The 17,965-nt window shown below is 44.3% G+C and overlaps 1 protein-coding gene across 3 annotated transcripts in view; it reads right to left on the bottom strand.

Moving 5' to 3' along the window:
- Positions 1 to 17,965, bottom strand: part of PTCH1 (patched 1) — a 112,293-nt gene that overhangs the window by 20,387 nt on the left and 73,941 nt on the right. For all 3 annotated transcript variants that reach the window (XM_028748954.2, XM_028748955.2, XM_028748953.2), the window contains 5 exons: positions 12,551 to 12,669; positions 10,665 to 11,067; positions 9,488 to 9,797; positions 6,664 to 6,806; positions 1,171 to 1,354 (listed from right to left, as the gene is read on the bottom strand). In XM_028748954.2, the coding sequence (XP_028604787.2) occupies positions 1,171 to 1,354; positions 6,664 to 6,806; positions 9,488 to 9,797; positions 10,665 to 11,067; positions 12,551 to 12,669 (1,159 nt within the window). The remainder of the gene's footprint in view (positions 1 to 1,170; positions 1,355 to 6,663; positions 6,807 to 9,487; positions 9,798 to 10,664; positions 11,068 to 12,550; positions 12,670 to 17,965) is intronic.

Below are 17,965 nucleotides of genomic sequence, written 5' to 3'. Positions count from 1 at the left end.
CTGACTGGAGAGAATCGCAAAACCTCATGTACTTTTGCACTGCCCTGCTAGAAGGGCAATACTTCTGAAATCATTGCATAGCTGACAGCATGGAATCCCAACAGCATAAAAAGGAAGCAGTGAATCAGGGCCAGCACTTGTAATCAGTTAAATACTTTGAAAGCTTAAAGCTGGCCAGTACATTTCTTACATTTTCCCTGGTTATTAAAAATGAGCTTTAAGAGCATGCTACAGTCAATCAAAGAAAGATTAAATACTTCAAATGACTATTTCAGGAAGTAGATCATTTTTATCCTTCAGTGACTCAACACACCCAAATTTTCCATGCTCTCTTTTTAAAAAGCAATGCTAAGTCCCCAATACCACCCACTCCTCCCTCGAAAAAGCCATCACACAACTAGCATTAGGTTCTTGCTGCTGCTGTGTGTTCCAAACACTGCAGGGTCATTCCGTTGACTTACTAAACATGATTTGCCCTATTATAATCTCAACTATAAATTTTCATTAAGACAAGTTTTGGCTGGCTGCCCAAGAGCTTTAGGGTTCGGATTCAGTGAAGCACAATTTGCTTGTTATCCAGTTGTGTTTCCAGAAGTACTGGTCCTCTTCTCTCCTGACTCCTGCCACCCAATAACCAACCAGCAATTCACCCAATAAATCCAGAGCAAAAGCAAATAGAATCAAACTGGGATTGCTATTCGGAACGGGTGACTTGGGGACGGATTGCAAGAGCAGAGGATCCTCTTTATACAGATCTCTTTCCCACCCAACAAGCACCCCAAACTGACAAAATCAGAGTGAACAAAATATAACTCCCAATTATTAAAGCTCCACATTTGCAAAGGCAGCACACCACGGGGAACTGAAGGCTCCCCTTCCACGGAAAATGAACAGGGCACATTAACATGAAACGAGTTTTAGACCTCTGATATAGACTATTAAAGAATTCATTTTTCAAAATGATGAACTGCTACCGACGCATGGCATTCTTCTACTACATTACACAACCACAACCTGTCTCCTGAGTTTTTACTAAGAAACGCAATATATTGTTCTGTTTATGGTCTGACTCCTGGGCAGTGTCAACTGACTGGGGAGTTGCTGGGCCCTGAGAGACGGGCCGAGGCACTTATATAAACCATAAGGCATTAAAAGGGAAGCGTTCCTTACTTCTCAACCTGGTTTCTGGCATATAGTCTGCTTTATCGTGGACCCATTCTGGACGGTGGGGCCGGATGTTGGCTTGAGAGGCAGCATATGCCACAGGGTCATTGCTAACCCAGGCTGTCAGGTAGATGTAGAAGGCATTGGGGTTAATGATTCCATCTGCATCCACCAGGCGCTGTTTAGTCAACTGCAAAAAAATAAAAATAAAAATGGGGAGGGAAGGAAGAGGAAAGAACAGTTTAGGATGGAATTAGGACTTTTGTTCAGAATGTCAGGACTTATGCCCAATTCTTTTAACACAAGAAGGAAAGGCATTATGCAACAGCATGTAAAATGGAATAATAGCCTTTGAAAGAAGACTTTATACTTAGCAGAGATGTCATAAAGAGAGTTTTGTTTATGGTAGAAAAACTACATTTTTATATTCAAGAGGTTTCATATAGCGGAAAATGCTTTGCATGCAATTCATTAGAAACATTAAATCAACAGAAGGTTCCAGATGAAGACTGAGCCAATTAAACCTAAATTCTAAAAATGTTGTCTGCAGCCAAGAGGGGGGAAATGACCAAACTGGAGAAACATATTTAAAGCTAGTTTTGAGAGAAAAAAAGAAAAAGGAACCGATGGAGGTCGGGGCGGGGGGGGGGGGGGAGAGAGAGAGAGAGAGAGAGAGAGAGAGAGAGAGAGAGAGAGAGAATCTGGCAAGAGTCCTATAGACGTCTGTGTGCAGTTAACCTCTGTTGTTAACACTGAAGGAAATGCCACCCAGTAAATGGAGGAGAGCTATAAAAATAAAACAACATCTGTATAAATTTTGCTAACACTTGCCTCCTATGACCTATGTATTCAGAAAATGCCCAGCACCCAAAACCAGATGAGTCCACTCTTCCAGGGGTCACGTGGGTAAGTGAATTTGGAGAATTTGAATCGGATTTTCTAGGAACAAAAGATGTCCCGCCAAACAACTGGGGTGATATACAGAAAATGCCAGGAAAAGGGCGACACACAAGGGGTTTTGTTTTCTTTTGTTTATTTTTCATTCTGCCCCAACTCTCATTTTCAGGTCTTTCTAATTATGTGAAAAACAACAGTGACAGCAGCCTAAAAAAAAAAAAAAGCAAAGCTGGAATCTAGAGATCTGGATTCAATTAATCCACAGGATATGCAACAACTGTATGTCTTCAAATTGTCTTTGGAACTGCAGAGAACAGCTCACAGCCTCTGCGGAGGCAGCAGCACACTTTTATCCCTCCCAGGCAGAAGAAATTATATCAGGAGCCATGGGCAATCATTTGTTCCATGCTGCATTTTGCATTTGCTGCCAAACCAACCAACCAACAAACAAGTCTCTTAGGGCACCTGATTATGGTTCTCTCTCCTCCCTGGATTTGCATATTGCATAAAGATAAGTAGTTGTTGTTCATATATATATGGGACGCGGGTGGCGCTGTGGGTTAAAGCCTCAGCACCTAGGACTTGCCGATCGAAAGGTCGGCGGTTCGAATCCCTGCGGCGGGGTGCGCTCCCGTCGCTCGGTCCCAGCGCCTGCCAACCTAGCAGTTCGAAAGCACCCTCGGGTGCAAGTAGATAAATAGGGACTGCTTACTGGCGGGAAGGTAAACGGTGTTTCCGTGTGCTGCGCTGGCTCGCCAGATGCAGCTTGTCACGCTGGCCACGTGACCCGGAAGTGTCTGCGGACAGCGCTGGCCCCCGACCTATAGAGTGAGATGAGCGCACAACCCTAGAGTCTGTCAAGACTGGCCCGTACGGGCAGGGGTACCTTTACCTTTATATATATATATATATATATATATATATATATATATATATATGTGTGTGTGTGTGTGTGTGTGTGTGTGTGTGTGTTTTGATGTTTTATTATGCTTTTATATTTGTTGGAAGCAGCCCAGAGTGGCTGCAGCAACCCAGTCAGATGGACAGGCTACAGATAATAATAAAACCATCAACATCATTCAATATTACCCAATACCACTTTTGTCAAAGTACTCTAAGTACCGTGCTTTTGAGTCTAGCAAACAGCTCCTGAGAAGGTCATTGGAATGTTATTTTCTGCCTGAAAGCAAAGCAGTGGAGTTTGGAACGACACAGTTCCCTTTACAGACTTTTAAACACTTCCCTTAAGGGTCCTTAGACAGAAGAAGGCTTTGGCAGTGTTTGGCATGAACTTGTAGCGCACGTGAACTTGTACTCCACGCAGGGACCATGTTCCAGTTCCCAGGCTGATTGCTGCTAGTTCAAACCAGCAGATCAGGACTGGTGGCATGGAAGCCAGAATTAAACTCATGAGGGCACAGCAGCAGCAGCCCACCCAGACGGCCCAACAACTGATTCCTTGAGGTACTTCCTGTTGTACCTGGGGCGGGAGGCGGTGGTGGATGTTAGCACTTCTATTGAGAATTATTCTATACGATTCTAATGAGAAACTGCTATCTACATCACACATAAGTGTAACATAGCATAACTGGCCCTCCCAACTTGCCCATGGCAAAAAATGTAAAATAAAACTGTACAAACAGCTACAAGCTGCAGCTAAAACATGGGACTACACCACTATCCAAAGCTGCTTAGCCTATGGGAATATTCAGATACTGCATCAGTGCTTCTACAAAAAAGTAGACCATATAAATACAGGAAACACCCTCTGCCCAAATCTTATGAGCATATTCATATGCAGGGGTTTTTCATGATCAGGATAGAGTGTTATTCAGCACACACTCAGGAATGGGGAAGCAATTTTGGAGAAAAGAAGAATGATCTGTCAGGAGGTATCATTCCTTCTCCCATTTAGCTTGGGATGCCCATGAACAGATCTGAGATTTTTAACATCATGACGATTTCCCCCGAATAACTTCTCTTTCTATTCAAAGTGTTCAAAGGAAGTCACACATATACCAAGTTGGGGGGAGGAATTAAAAATAGTGTGCAAGTTTATCACCCACCCTCTCCCCCTACTTCTGAGTACCATATTGTCTTACACTGAACGTAACCAAAAGACTTTATAATCTGAACCAAAAGAAAGAGAGAGATTGCATGTTCTTTTGTATTTCATGAAAACATTTAATATAAATTGTTGTTGTTTTTTAAAGGAAGTGGGTCTTACATGTACAGGGGTCTTACTGAAACCAATGGGACTTACTTCTGAGTAAACCTATTTCTTTCTTTTTTAACCAGCTCGCTTGGGAGAACTTAGAAGCTGAACTCAAAGCATTGGAATGAAAGCAAACTATGCCAGATTTGCCGCTCATATTGGTGCAAAGCAAGCACAGTTCCTCTCATTCATAAGACTGTATGCTGGTACAGAAGACGTAAGAAGCCTCTAGATCAGGCTTCCTCAACCTTGGCCCTCCAGATGTTTTTGGCCTACAACTCTCATGTTCCCTAGTTAGCAGGACCAGTGGTCAGGGATAATGGGAACTGTAGTCTCAAAACATCTGGAGGGCCAAGGTTGAGGAAGCCTGATCTAGTTGTATGCAGAGTGACACTTCATCTATTGGTCAGAGAAATGCAGAAGTCTCCCACAATGCCCTCATTAACATGCATTCCAAACCATGGGCTAGCATGAATAAGCACCTATGTTGGCTTGTGGCTGCTTTGCTCCTCACCACTCATTTTGTACCGCACAGTGCTAATCTATGGTTGTCCAAACCTGGGCTCATGGTTTAGCTGTACCCTGGCTACAGCTTGTGCTTTGTCCGAACAGAACTGAACGATGAGCCTGGGTTTGGATAACACACACTAAAGCAAACCATGGCTTAGGTCACTACAGCGCAGTAGCAAAATAACCAGGTAGGAGCAAAGCGGCTGCAACCGCTTCTGTACATTCACACTGCCATGGTTTGGCTTAGCATTTTGTGTGAACCAAGCCCCACTGGAGTTCAGCAGATTTGGGATCAGGGTGCATTTAAACTCATATTCCTTAGTCATGACTGGGACTAGCACAGAAGATGTGACTTTAAAAAATGTTCTTAGACTGTGTCATGTAATACTACAAACAGAGAAAATCACATACATGCACATTAAAAGAGCTCCTTGGGCCTACAAAACCAGCAAGATAAATTATGCATTGCAGAAGAAAAGAATGGATGCCAGGATGTAAACCTATCTAATTTGATTACTCTCATATCAAATAAATGGTTAGGATCTCTTTTTCAAAACACAACATCCTCCATTCCTAGGCCTGTTGCTGCTGCTGATTTTATTTTAAAGTAGTAGAAAAGAACAGGAAACAGAGAGAGAGAGAAAGGCCTGCTGCTTGACCATCAAACCATGGTTAGGGGACTGAGGGAGCTTGCATGGAATCTGCCCCCATCCTTTTTCATGCAGGCACCTTCAAAACTGCAAGGGTGTTGGTCTATGGCACTATGGTTAGTGTCTGAATATTTTCATGAACAATTGTTAGCTTTGCAACCACAGTCAGAAGCTGGCTTGCAAACTGTAATTTAGGCCAGAGTTATTCCCACCACGAGTCCCCAGCAGTTGCTGAACTACAGCCTTCATTACCCCAACCAGTTTGGCAAAGGATGATGGGAGTCGTAGGTCAACGACATCCAGGGATCAAGGTATGAAGAAGGCTGACTTAGGCTAACTAACTATGGCTGTGTTAAGATCAACGCACAACAGATGCCAGAACAAATCCTGGAAACATCGCCAGGCTGTGGGCTTTTCTGGAATGGCAGTTCCATAAGAAGGATGAAAAAGTGACAAAAGATTACTTGTATCAGGGTTCAGTCTGACCGGAAGCCCAGGGAGACTTCATATAAGGAAGCAACATAGGGGCCTGCAGAAAACCCTAGAGCAGCAGGGGATTCTGAAGGGCCTACTGAGATAGTCTGCGCCATCTGCCAGGAGAAGGTAGGTTGGAAACAGACCAGTAATTATTCAGGTTGAGGGGATTCACAAATGGTTTCTTCAACAAAAGTATCACAATTGTCTCCTTCAAGAGGGCAGGAATTACTCCCACCTCAAGGAAGGTCACTTCATGACCAAACCAGTAAACTCAATACTAATAGCCAGGAAGGTTTTTCAAATGCACAAAGAGATCAGCCAGACATTTCCAGTGATTCTGTCCACATCTCTAGGTTAAATCAACTGAAACTAAACAGAAGCGTAGTTCTGCACTTGAGGTGTCATTCAGTTTGAAGCAGATGTAAGTAACATTATTCACAAAGTGCTCAGAAAACAAATCACAGCAAGCCACCTGGGTTGTTCAACCTTGTGGTCGGGTCGCGATAAGCCTTAGAAATGGCTTCTCTGGGCATTATTGTCCAGATTCAAAGGTAGCAGAGAAGTCTCATTCTTCATTGCCACCATTGTAATGAGGAATACATTTGAATAAGCTCTTCCCTGTGTGTGGTGGGATTCATCTAGAGTTTCCTGTCACCATTACTCAAACAGTAAAGCAGGAAGGAAAATTACTTCCCATTTGCATCATTCCATTTAACCAAATAAGAGTTAAGGTAGCATTTTTTAAATTACCTGGCTAATATCAAAGGGTTTGTCTTGGATGCCCGTTTGAACCAAAAGCTTGTAAGCCAGAACAGCATCTTCGGATCCATTTCTGTAATTGTTGTATGTGATCTTCCCAGATTCCCAATCGCGATCAAAAGCCTCCTGAAGCCCTGTTGGAAGGTGAGGGGACAGATTGTTGTTGTTATTTTTCACCCAGCTTGTAAACCAAAAGAAGAAAAACCTTTCTTTCAAACTGCTAATGAAGAGATCGCAGGATCGTGAAAGTTTTCAGCCCTCGAGTAAGTGCTGACAAGCAACGTGCAACACCACCATCACTTTCTTAGAGCTCTTTCTGACTCTTAGTTCTGTCCACTCCAGCCTCTTCCTCACAGGCCTGGAACGAGCAGAGCCTGGCTAGAGTACTGTGACATGCTTCCCAAACAGATGTTTGGGAGGGTGCCACATGCCTGAGACACTAGCCTCCCAGAACTCCAGAGGCTGCATAACCTGCCTTTCCCATCTTCCAGCTAGGCTGTGGATGACTGCCAGGCTGAAGCTCCAGACAAGACCTCCTGTTGCTCAGAACTGGCCCAATCCGCCCACACCCACTTAGCCAAATACTACCACACGTGAAAACATTCTGGCATCATAACACTGCTGTGTGTGGCGGAACACATGGCTTCTATCCAATGGAGAGAGAGAAAGGCAGCTGGAACTCCATGTGTATGCAGTGTTTTGAAAGACTTATAGAGCTGTGTATTCAGGCATTCATGTTCACACATGGGCTGGGGAACCCCTTTGTGTGAGCATATAATATGCACAACTTTAAGTTTGCAACAGCCCTTTGCTATGAAATCTCCTAATGCACAATATGGCTCCGTTAACACTACATGCATTGTGATAAAAACGAAGAGAAACAGATCAGGAATTTTATCCTAGATATGCCCCTCTAATAAAGGGAAAGGAGGGCACAGATTGCAAACAGTAACTCCAGGAGATGAATTTGCTCCCTCTGTTCCCTAGGAACAATATATACTTGCATAGCAACAGTTGCAGCAAATCAGACTTTTTATTTAATAATAATAATAATAATAATAATAATAATAATAATAATAATAATCAAAAGGAAGCAATGTAAGAGTGTTATAGAACCATCTCACCATAAATCTCAATTCAGCACAGGACTCACACATAGACACAATGCCCCCCCAGCCAACCCCCACCCCCAAATCAAGCAACCATTCATCAGCACACATTTCCAGATAATAATACAAAAGTGATCTCCAAATTGAAAGGAACCAAAACACTCCTCACTTATTATGTTGTGCAGGATCCATTCAGGCTCCTCAATGAGCACTACAATTCATGGAGGATCCTGGTGGATTGTGTCCACTGACTATGACTACAGAGTTGGGGAGGAATTCAGACCATTGCCTAAAATAAAGCTCCACTCACTCACTCCCCTGTAAAATGAATTACACAATGGGAAGGAGACACCCAGCGCTGTGTTGTTTCAGCTACCACTAGGTGCTGAAGCCATAGGTTACACGACAACATGACCAGAAATTCCACCACAAAGCCGGAGGAAAAAGAAACCCACACTCCAACGTTCAAACTTCAAACAGCAACTCAGCTCCTTCTCGAGCACAGCGTGAGTGAACACGATTTTGTCAATTTGTTCCATCTGTTCAACTTGTGTAGCTAATACAAGTTGTGGGATCTGCTGCCAGCACGTGTAAAGATCACAGCCAACACCTATTCACTCTCAACTGTTATTTCCCTCTTTGCCACCCCTTTCAAGGCTGGGTGGGGGGGGGGGGGAAGGGTGGGCAAAAATACCTCACAGCACAAATTTGGATCAGATTTAGAACAGTAAGCCGCAGCCCAGCACAAGGAGGCTGTGTGAGAAGAGATGAATGAACCACATGTCTGAGGAAGGGAAGGAAAGGGGGAGAGAAGAGGGGAAAAGGGGGGCAGATAATCCACCGACCCACCTCACAGCTGCACTGAGAGGCTGTAATCAAAACCATCATTACAGATCTGATAGGTTAGCTACAGCTATAAAGAGATAAGAGCGATGGAAAGAGAAAACATGGCCTAAACGACACAGCCCTAGGCTCTGGATGCTCAATTCCCATTTACAAACCCTCCCTCTGTTTCCTTTAAAACTGCCTCCCATGTAGAAAGTTGCAATAAACCTCACTCCTGAAGCCGAACGGGTTCAGAACAAAAGCAGCAAATGGAGCAAGCCTGCCAAAACACGGCACATCCAGTCCCCGCAACACCTGGCCAGGAGCACAGAGCAACTATTGAAATCTAGTTATCCTAATACCATGTAAAAGAATTCAAAGCACCAACTAAGAAAACTTGAGTTGCTGAGGGCAACTCGGAATAAGACGAATTTAGGAAGTGGAAAAATACAAATCCCCTCCTTCCCGTAATTTTTTTTTTTTGTAAAAAAAAAATAAAAATCCATTCCAGTACATTAAATGATTGGGAGTATGTGGGGTTATGTTATTAGTGTGTGCCTATACACAGTGTAACATGCCCTCAACCCCTTGGGGATAGGACAAGCTATAAATCTAACTAACTAAAATAAATGAATGAATGGTTAACTCATATGAAACTCGCGTAGGTGTACACCACTCAACCTGTACCAGGAATATCGTTTCTAACAGGCCAATCCGAAGGAAAGGAACCTTAATAAATAAAATGTAAAGGGATACTACAGGAGGGAAGCAGAAGAAAGAAAACCACTGTAACGGGGGGGGGGGGGGGGGAATAGAACGAGAAAAGAGTACATTTGCAGAAAATCTGGATTAGCTAACTGAGTTTTTATTTTTCTCCTTACCTTGCAGCCAGTCTCTAAAGTAGTGCAACCACATTTTGGGAAGCTGCTTGTTCTCTTCCAACAAAACATACGTCACGTTGCTGAAACTTTTGTGAAGCTCATAAAGTAAGTGCTGGATGTTGGGATAATCCGCTTTCTGCGTAACGACATACATGTGGTAGAATGAGAAGTACTTGAACTGGGCTGCAATGAAGTCATACTCCCGTGTCTCCCGTGGCACAATGTCTGTAAGATCAAGTCCATCTCTCACACAAGTAGTTCCATAAAGACTGAGGCCAAGTAAGGCCAGGAAAAGAAAAATGACCACAAGCTGCAAAAAAGGAGAATAAAGAAGGGTAAATGAAGAAGTGACATCATTCAGAAGAGTTTCATGCAACAAATACTACATAGAGTCAGTGCTTTTCTTCTGGGGGTACTCACAAGTACGCAGTACCAGCACCTTTTTCCCCCTAGAAGGAAAGCACTGGTTAAAAGTGTGCCACTTACTCTAACAACTTTATGGTGAGTACTGGCACCTTTTGTTCTAGAAGAAAAGCACTGCTTACAGCTCCATCTCCCTGCAATGTCAGCAAGTCTAGAACCATTTCTCTTAGCACAAAATGCCAAGGCCAAATTGCAAATCACCCTCAGCAGTGCCAAGATCCTGACTGCCCAACACACCAGATTAGAGTAGTCAGTGCTGGATCTATGCACAAGGGAAATAATACAGTCATACCTCGGGTTACAGATGCTTCAGGTTGTGTTCTTTCAGGTTATGGACTCGCCGAAACCCAGAAGTACCGGAACGGGTTACTTCTGGGTTTTGGCAGTTGCACATGCGCAGAAGCGCTAAATCGCACTTTGTGCATGCGCAGAAGTGCCGAATTGCAACCCGCGCGTGCACAGACGTGGTGCTGCGGGTTGCAAACGTGCCTCCCACACGGATCACGTTCGCAAGCTGAGGGTCCACTGTAATGGGAATTCTAGGAACTGTAACTCCTTGAGGGGAGAAGAGTCTCCTCTCAGGATGCTTAACAAAAGACATTTCCCCACTTTTCTTTGGGGAAAGCCGTGGCTGTTCAAAGTGGTATGATACTGCCTTAAATGGTAGAAACAATCAAGCCGTCTTTAACCAAGAGGCAGGGCATGCAGTGCTCCTGTTGCGAAGAAACACACAAGACAAGCACAGAGACGTTACCTTTGCTTTTGGTTTTAGTAGGAACGGAGCATACTGCTTTTCAGCAAAAGAGGAGAGTGTCCATTTTGTACAGGGTGGCTCCAGACAATGCAGTGTAGATTCTGAGAACTGGGAAAGGAGGTCCCTGGATGACCTGGTACTTTCTGGGCTCTGGCAGCTGAGGTTATCTTGTGTCACTGTGACGGGTTGTACAGATATTTCTGAGCGAGGTTCTGCGGTGGTATAGTAAACCTGGGTATGAGGGTCGTATTCAGTGCGAAGCTGGACAGTGGACTGCATTGTGATTTGGGTTTCGTGTGCAAAATTGTGGCTGCTGTATGGTGGTGGAGGGCTGTGGCGTGTGCTGTCACCAGCTTCTGCATATGCTTGAGGTTCAATCTGAATCACTCTGCTAACGCACGGGCTGAAAGAAAAGGGGGGGGGGAGCATTTATGCACATGTTTATGGTAGAGTCTATATAAATAAGTAATTTAAAAGTATATGCAAGGTACCATCAAATATGCACGGCATCTTACAAAACATAAAAGAACAGGTTGCTACCTAAAACACTGATTTTACAAAGCAGCAGTTGGGGTGAAGGTTGATACTTTCTTGCCAAGTATCAACCTTCCCCAAAATGATGCCCGCCAGATGTTTTTGCACTACAACTCCTATCAGTCATACACTGGCCGTAGCTGATGGGAGTTGTAGTCCAAAATATCTGGAGCATACCCGCTTGGGAAAGGCTTCCAAGGACAATAATTAAATAATAGATTCATAGAATATGCAATGCAAAGCCTCTCTCTCTCTCTCTCTCTCTCTCTCTCTCTCTCTCTGTGTGTGTGTGTGTGTGTGTGTGTGTCTGTTTCATACCATCAACTGTTTAAACATATTTTGATCAGTTGGTTGTCTGGCTTTTAACTGATCCATGTAAATATATCCATATGTTTTAAGTTTCTGGGCTCTATTCAAAGTGCTGGATTTAATCTTTAAAGTCCTAAATGGTATGGAACAAAGATACTTAAGGACTATCTCCTTCTATATGATCCTGTCTAGACACCAAAATCAACCTGGGAGGCCCTTTTTGTGCATCTTGCCTTTCTCAGAGATTCAGGTGGCAGGGATACATGAAAAGGGCATTCTCCACTGTAGTGCCCAGCTGATGGAACTCCCTGCTCCAGGAGATTCACCTGGCTCCCTCTGCCACACTGCAAAATGTCAAAGTATATTTCTGAAGATTCAAGTGCTAAATAATTTAAGAAAGGAAACCTTGCTGGAGAGACACAACACCATTAATATTTCCTTTTTCATAAAGTTTGGGTTCATGTCGAAGATAAAACATGTCTACAAAAGCAGGTGTAACAAGCCATTATTTGTCATATTTTGACACATGCATATGCAGTAAGGAACATAGAGAGGGCTTCCAATGGATATATACTCTGTGCAGTACACACAGCTAATTGGACACATGTGCACTTGTCATACACATGCAGTGTAGATGTAGCTTTACTATAAGGAAAGTGATAGCCATACATGATTTTGTCATATGAAAAGCAGCTCTAATTGTGAGAAGGAAATCCATATTTCATTCTGCAAAGGATGCCATGACCCAGCTTTGGATACAGAAATTGCAAGGAAAATTCATCTGTGGACTTATACCAGCATTTATAACATGATGGCTTCTTTGGAAACATTCTACATGGCAGCTCTAACCATGTAGACAGCTTTATCAGCTGTATTTTCCAGCCATGTGGCAACAATGCTTGTTTCTCCATTCATGCAGAGGTGACAGGTATCTTGGTCTCCATGAGCTTGGAGCACAGGAAGTTTGATCATGGCCATGCAATCAATAATAGCAAAATGTTATGTTGCTAAAGACAGTCCATGCAGTCATCCTATCTGCTCACCTTGTAAAACAACAGAATATATCCAATCTCCGATCTTCACGGCGGTACAGATCCATACTCAAAATAGCAGGGAAAATTAACAGAACCATGGCAAAGTTGAAGACCACAACCACAGCAGCCTATAGAAGCAAACAGAGAAGGACAGGGAATATCAGCAGAGCTGGTATATTTACAACATGGAGGATACGTTTTAGGAAAGGAAAAAAAAACTTCTTTCATTTGGCAGCCCAGTTTGGCTCATTTGTGCTCAAGATTTTGCTGGAATGGATTAAAGGAGTATTTTTGCATTCCTAATGGACCATGAGATTTTTTTTATAATCAATATTCTTTGTAGTATTTCATTACATATACCTTTTGATGGAGGCCTTGTATCTACCTCAAAAGCTTATGAAGAAAGATATAAAGATATCTGCTAATGATTTAACTCTAACATTATTATTTTTCGCAAATTAGCAAAGCTCAAAAGACAGACAACTGCAATGTGGCTAGAGAGACAACCACTGACTAAGACTATCCTTGGAAGCCCCATTAACCACCACTTTAGTCCTTCAAGAAAGAAATCCACTAACCAGCACATAATTTTTAAAACAGAGTTCCAGGATGGCTTCTCATGCAGGTACTGTCCAAACCAGACCAACTTCACTTAAGCAAGGTATCTGCATCATGTGGCTTTAGACTCTGCCCTAATGTGGAGGTAAACCTGCTTACTGTCACCTGGAAATCAAACTGCTTTCAAAAGGGATAACTACAGGGGCCGAATCAAAGGTTGGCTACCCTCTTGCCCTCTTCAAAGCCCCCACAGAAAGAAAGAACCAACAGCAGAGGTAGAAAAGCCATCACCAAGGTGGCAACAAGGTCAGGGGTGCATGAATGCAGCAGTGGCCTGAAGCCAGTTTTCATATGTTTTTAGGGTCATTGTATTAACAGAGAGCATCCTTGAGCAGTTGCCCATTTCCCCAGCACCCCAAGAAGCACTGGACAGTTGGCTCAGCCTGTCTCACTTCAGTTTCCAAAACAAACCGATGGATCACCGCTTTGGAGCATTGCGGGAAGCCAAAATGGTGCCCATCACCGCCTGAGAGTGGGCTTTGCTGAGGGCTCCTCAAAACTCAAAACTGTGTTGGATGTGTCACACAACCCATAGCTGTCAATGTTTCCCTTTTTTTAAGGGAAATTCCCTTATTCCGAATAGGATTCCTCGCAAGAAAAGGGAAAAGTTGACAGCTATGACACAACCAGTTACAGAAATTGCCAACTCTCAACAATTCTCCCTTTAGTACAATTCTATTCTGCTGAGTGCTCGCTGGGCATGCTTAATATATTGTGTTTTGCTATTGAGTTGCATTAAAGTTTCTTTTCACTGGCAATTTCCTTGATTACGGTGAACAGCCTTTGCTCGACAAAACGCCTTTAAAAAATAAAATAAAATAAATGAGAATGTAGTCCCAGCACAAAAACTGCAGCATATCAGTAGGAAATCTCAGAGGAGTCTGCTGGGGGCTGGGGACAGGACACCCAACTATTAGCCCTGGGAAAGGGCCCCTTGCGTCACCACCCACCCTTTCAAATAAAGAAGCATTTAGAGAGGAGTGTGAACCCAAGGGCCTCAAGGTTTCCCCCTTGGAAATCAACAAAGGTGGCGGAGGCTGCGGCCTTAGAGTTGTGGCCTAGTTGCCGGCGCAGGAAAAAGGTCTGCATTTAACCGAGAGCCGGTTTAAAAGCAAACAAGCCCCAAATTCTGAAATTTTGTACAGAAGTCCTGTGTATCTCCCTCAGCTACAGACAGAACTTGCTTTAAAGGGGGGGAAATAGAAGCCCCTAGTAATCCGCCGCTTCAAAAAGCAGCTGCTGCTGCTGCTGCATGTGTTAACTGAAATAAAATAATGGAAGTCTGTGCTGGAGTCACTGAGGGAGAAAGCCTCATAGGCTGGGGCCCTGCCCAAGGTATGCGCTGCTATTTGCCATTCCTCGCAGACCACCCAAGGCGAGCGGGCGTATTGTATAGCCAGAGATGATGAGCAGATGAGGAGGCCTGTCGGGCCGTCTTTCACCTTGCTATCTGCAGCTCGCTCCTAATGGCATTCAGGGGTTGCCTTTTCCTCCCCTCGAGCCCTCCTCCTCCTCGCTCCCAGACTTTACAAGTAAAAATTAAAGACTTTTTGACAGAAACAAAGGAAGCTGAAGGAGAAGAGGGGTTTTAAATATTTCAGTTTAAGCTGGGAGTAAGATAACAAATGAGTTTTTACAGCCCGCATTGTTTCTCCCACTAAGCGCACTCAAAGGAAAAATGGGACACTGTGCATCATTAAGCAAGCGCACACAGAGAAAGTCATTTGTGTTTGCATGGAGGGCTCTCGCTACAGGAAAGAGACCACGGCATGCTTCTTTGCTAGGTAGCTCATGAGGGAGGAATTGAGAGTGGAAATCAGTCCTAGAAATGTATATTCTGTGGCGAGAATTCTGGTCACTGCGTTAACAGAAAGCCTTCTCAGAGGGCATCACCCACTAACCCGGCCGCAACAAAGGATGAAATTGGGAGACCATCTCAGGCTTATGGGCAAAATCACAGTGTGCAGAAGCAAGGGACACCGTCATACTCAAAATAAACCCATTGAAATAAATGGGCACGGCTAACTTAGGTTCATTAATTTCAATGGGTCAGAACTGAGAAAAACTTAGTTGGTGCCATGTTTAATGGAATGGATTTCCCATGTAGGACATTATATTCTGTATGCAGTGAAGGTAAAGGTAAAAGACCCCTGACAGTTAAGTCCAGTCACGAACGACTCTGGGGTTGCAGCACTCATATCGCTTTACTGGCTGAGGGAGCTGACGTTTGTCTGCATACAGTTTTTCCAGGTCATGTGGCCAGCATGACTAAGCTGTTTCTGGCGAAACCAGAACAGCACACGGAAACGCCGTTTACCTTCCCGCCGGAGTGGTACCTATTTATCTACTTGCACTTTGACGTGCTTTTGAACTGCTAGGTTGGCAGGAGCTGGGACCGAGCAACGGGAGCTCACCCCGTTGGACATTATACTCTATATAATGACCGACTCTGGCGCTCATCTCGCTTTATTGGCCGAGGGAGCCGGCGTACAGCTTCTGGGTCATGTGGCCAGCATGACTAAGCCGCTTCTGGCGAACCAGAGCAGCGCACGGAAACGCCGTTTACCTTCCCGCCGGAGTGGTACCTATTTATCTACTTGCACTTTGACGTGCTTTTGAACTGCTAGGTTGGCAGGAGCTGGGACCGAGCAACGGGAGCACACCCCATCATGGGGATTCGAACCGCCAACCTTCTGATCAACAAGCCCTAGGCTCAGTGGTTTAGACCACAGCGCCACCCGCGTCCCTATATGCAGTGAAAGGGAGGACATATTATCAATCCTGCCTTGTCCTGAAGTTCAGGAGTGGGGGAGGATCAGCCAAACAGGCTCTACTTTTCCAGGGAGAGCTGTATTGTCTAAACAGGCTCCAAATTGCCTTTCAAATGAAGCATTTGGTACAGACAAATCCTGATGCTGTTCTATTCAATACACACCGTGATGAGCAACTGTTAAGAATTACATGAAGTTCTGGTGCAAAAACAGAATCACCTTTACTTAGAAACATACAGTTGACCCAAGTGTTCGAAAATCCCATTATTCTAGGCGCATTTTGCGACAAAGGATTTCATTAGCATGAGCAATTTCTGAGCTCTGGGCGCAGTACTGTGTCTAAGATTTCAGATTAAAACTGCAGAGTGGAAGGAAAGGAGGACCTTTTTCTGCCTCCCCATTTCCAGCCAGTCTCTGAAGACTGGAGAAAAAAGCCTCTTAAGATTATTAGCGGGGGGGGGGGGGGGAGCAGGGAAAGGACCTAGACCAGGGGTCTGCAACCCGCGGCTCCGGAGCCGCATGTGGCTCTTTTACACCTTTGCCGCGGCTCCGGGGCGGATACTAGCGAGGGGAGGAGGCGCATTGTGCGCCCTGACACTCCCCACTGTGGCAGGCGCTGTACTGGCTGTGACGTCACATGGGGGCGGTGCGTGCGTTAGTCACGCACCGTCCCGACGTCACCTTCCCGGTTTTGCGGCTCCCTTTTTTTCCCCCTTCGGAAACGGGTCCAAGTGGCTCTTTTTGTGTTAAAGGTTGCAGACCCCTGACCTAGACCATGTGAACAATGAACATAATATTTTAGCTGCAGTTCGTTCATTTTCAGCTTTGTATTCTTGTTATTAAAAAAAGTGTGCCTAGACATTCCATCGTTGCACCCATAACCTAGGTTTAAGGTGCCATTTAGCTCCTAGCTTTCATTTCTCAGTTTCTAACACTGGTTCACCTACTGGCCAAGAGGAAATTTTGGACCTAGATCAGGGGTGTTATCTTATACTAAATAAGCACTTGCTCAGGGGGCACTAGATTTGAAAGGCCCTGCTATGCCAAGCATGCCACTGCTATGGATAGATTCACTGCTGGAAAGCTCTGGCAGCAAAGCCATTCTGTTGGTGAAAATATGCAAGTGCAATGGCAGAAATGGGGAGCAACCTTGGGCAAGACATGGGTAGAATGGAGCGGGGTGTGTGTGTGCATTTCAATTCATGGCTGTGCCACAGCCCCAGATTTGTCAAAAAGAATTTCCCTCTTGTTGATTTTAATGGAAGAGGAGGAAATTCAAAAATTGCCACCCCATGTCAACAATTGCCCCATGTCACGTTGCCATAGCAGATACGGAGCAACTTTGCACCCCAGCACAGCAGCGCCACTATATAAACCCCAAACAAGAGAAAACAACTCAGACGACAGGGACTGAAGGATGGAGTTAAGACTTTCTGGCAGTATGTCAATCTCACAAGGGGGAATTTAGGTGCTGGGAAAGGGCACTTTAGCACAAAACAGCCTGTTTCCAGAAAACACACAGGAACTTAAGTGCATTGCTAACATTTCTCATACTAGAACCCTAACAGGTGTTCTGCCTTAGGACTCCAAGCACAGCCAGCCACAACTCCAAGCTTTACTCCATTCTAAGAAGCAGAGGTGCAGGACAGAGAACCTCACACAGGTAAGCAAGGGAACGTAATATTTAGGGCACAACTGCTACAACCACCTCCCTTGTTGCGTATGTTAACACTGTGTCTTGTCTAAACTGTATCGCTCCCACAAATTCACACACACACCTCACATTAGTGGGAAGCAGTGTCCTCCCTCAAACACAAATAAGCTCTCTGTTGGCAAATGCCGGATACTGCTTTTCACTGTGGGCCAAACTCTCCTGAGCATTCTCTCTAATTTCCAGACTGAACATACCTCATAAACATAGCTAGACTGGATAGTAAAAAAAAAAAAAAAGGAAAGGAAAAATAGAGATTATTTTTTCCTCCTTTTTTCACTTTCAGCAGTATTTTTTTCCTTTGGCAAAAGAGCAATATGAACT

Source organism: Podarcis muralis, chromosome 11 (assembly GCF_964188315.1).
Source record: "Podarcis muralis chromosome 11, rPodMur119.hap1.1, whole genome shotgun sequence".
Lineage (NCBI taxonomy): Eukaryota > Metazoa > Chordata > Lepidosauria > Squamata > Lacertidae > Podarcis > Podarcis muralis.
The sequence above is the reverse complement of the archived record's forward strand: the minus strand, read 5'-3'. Positions and strand labels throughout refer to the sequence as shown.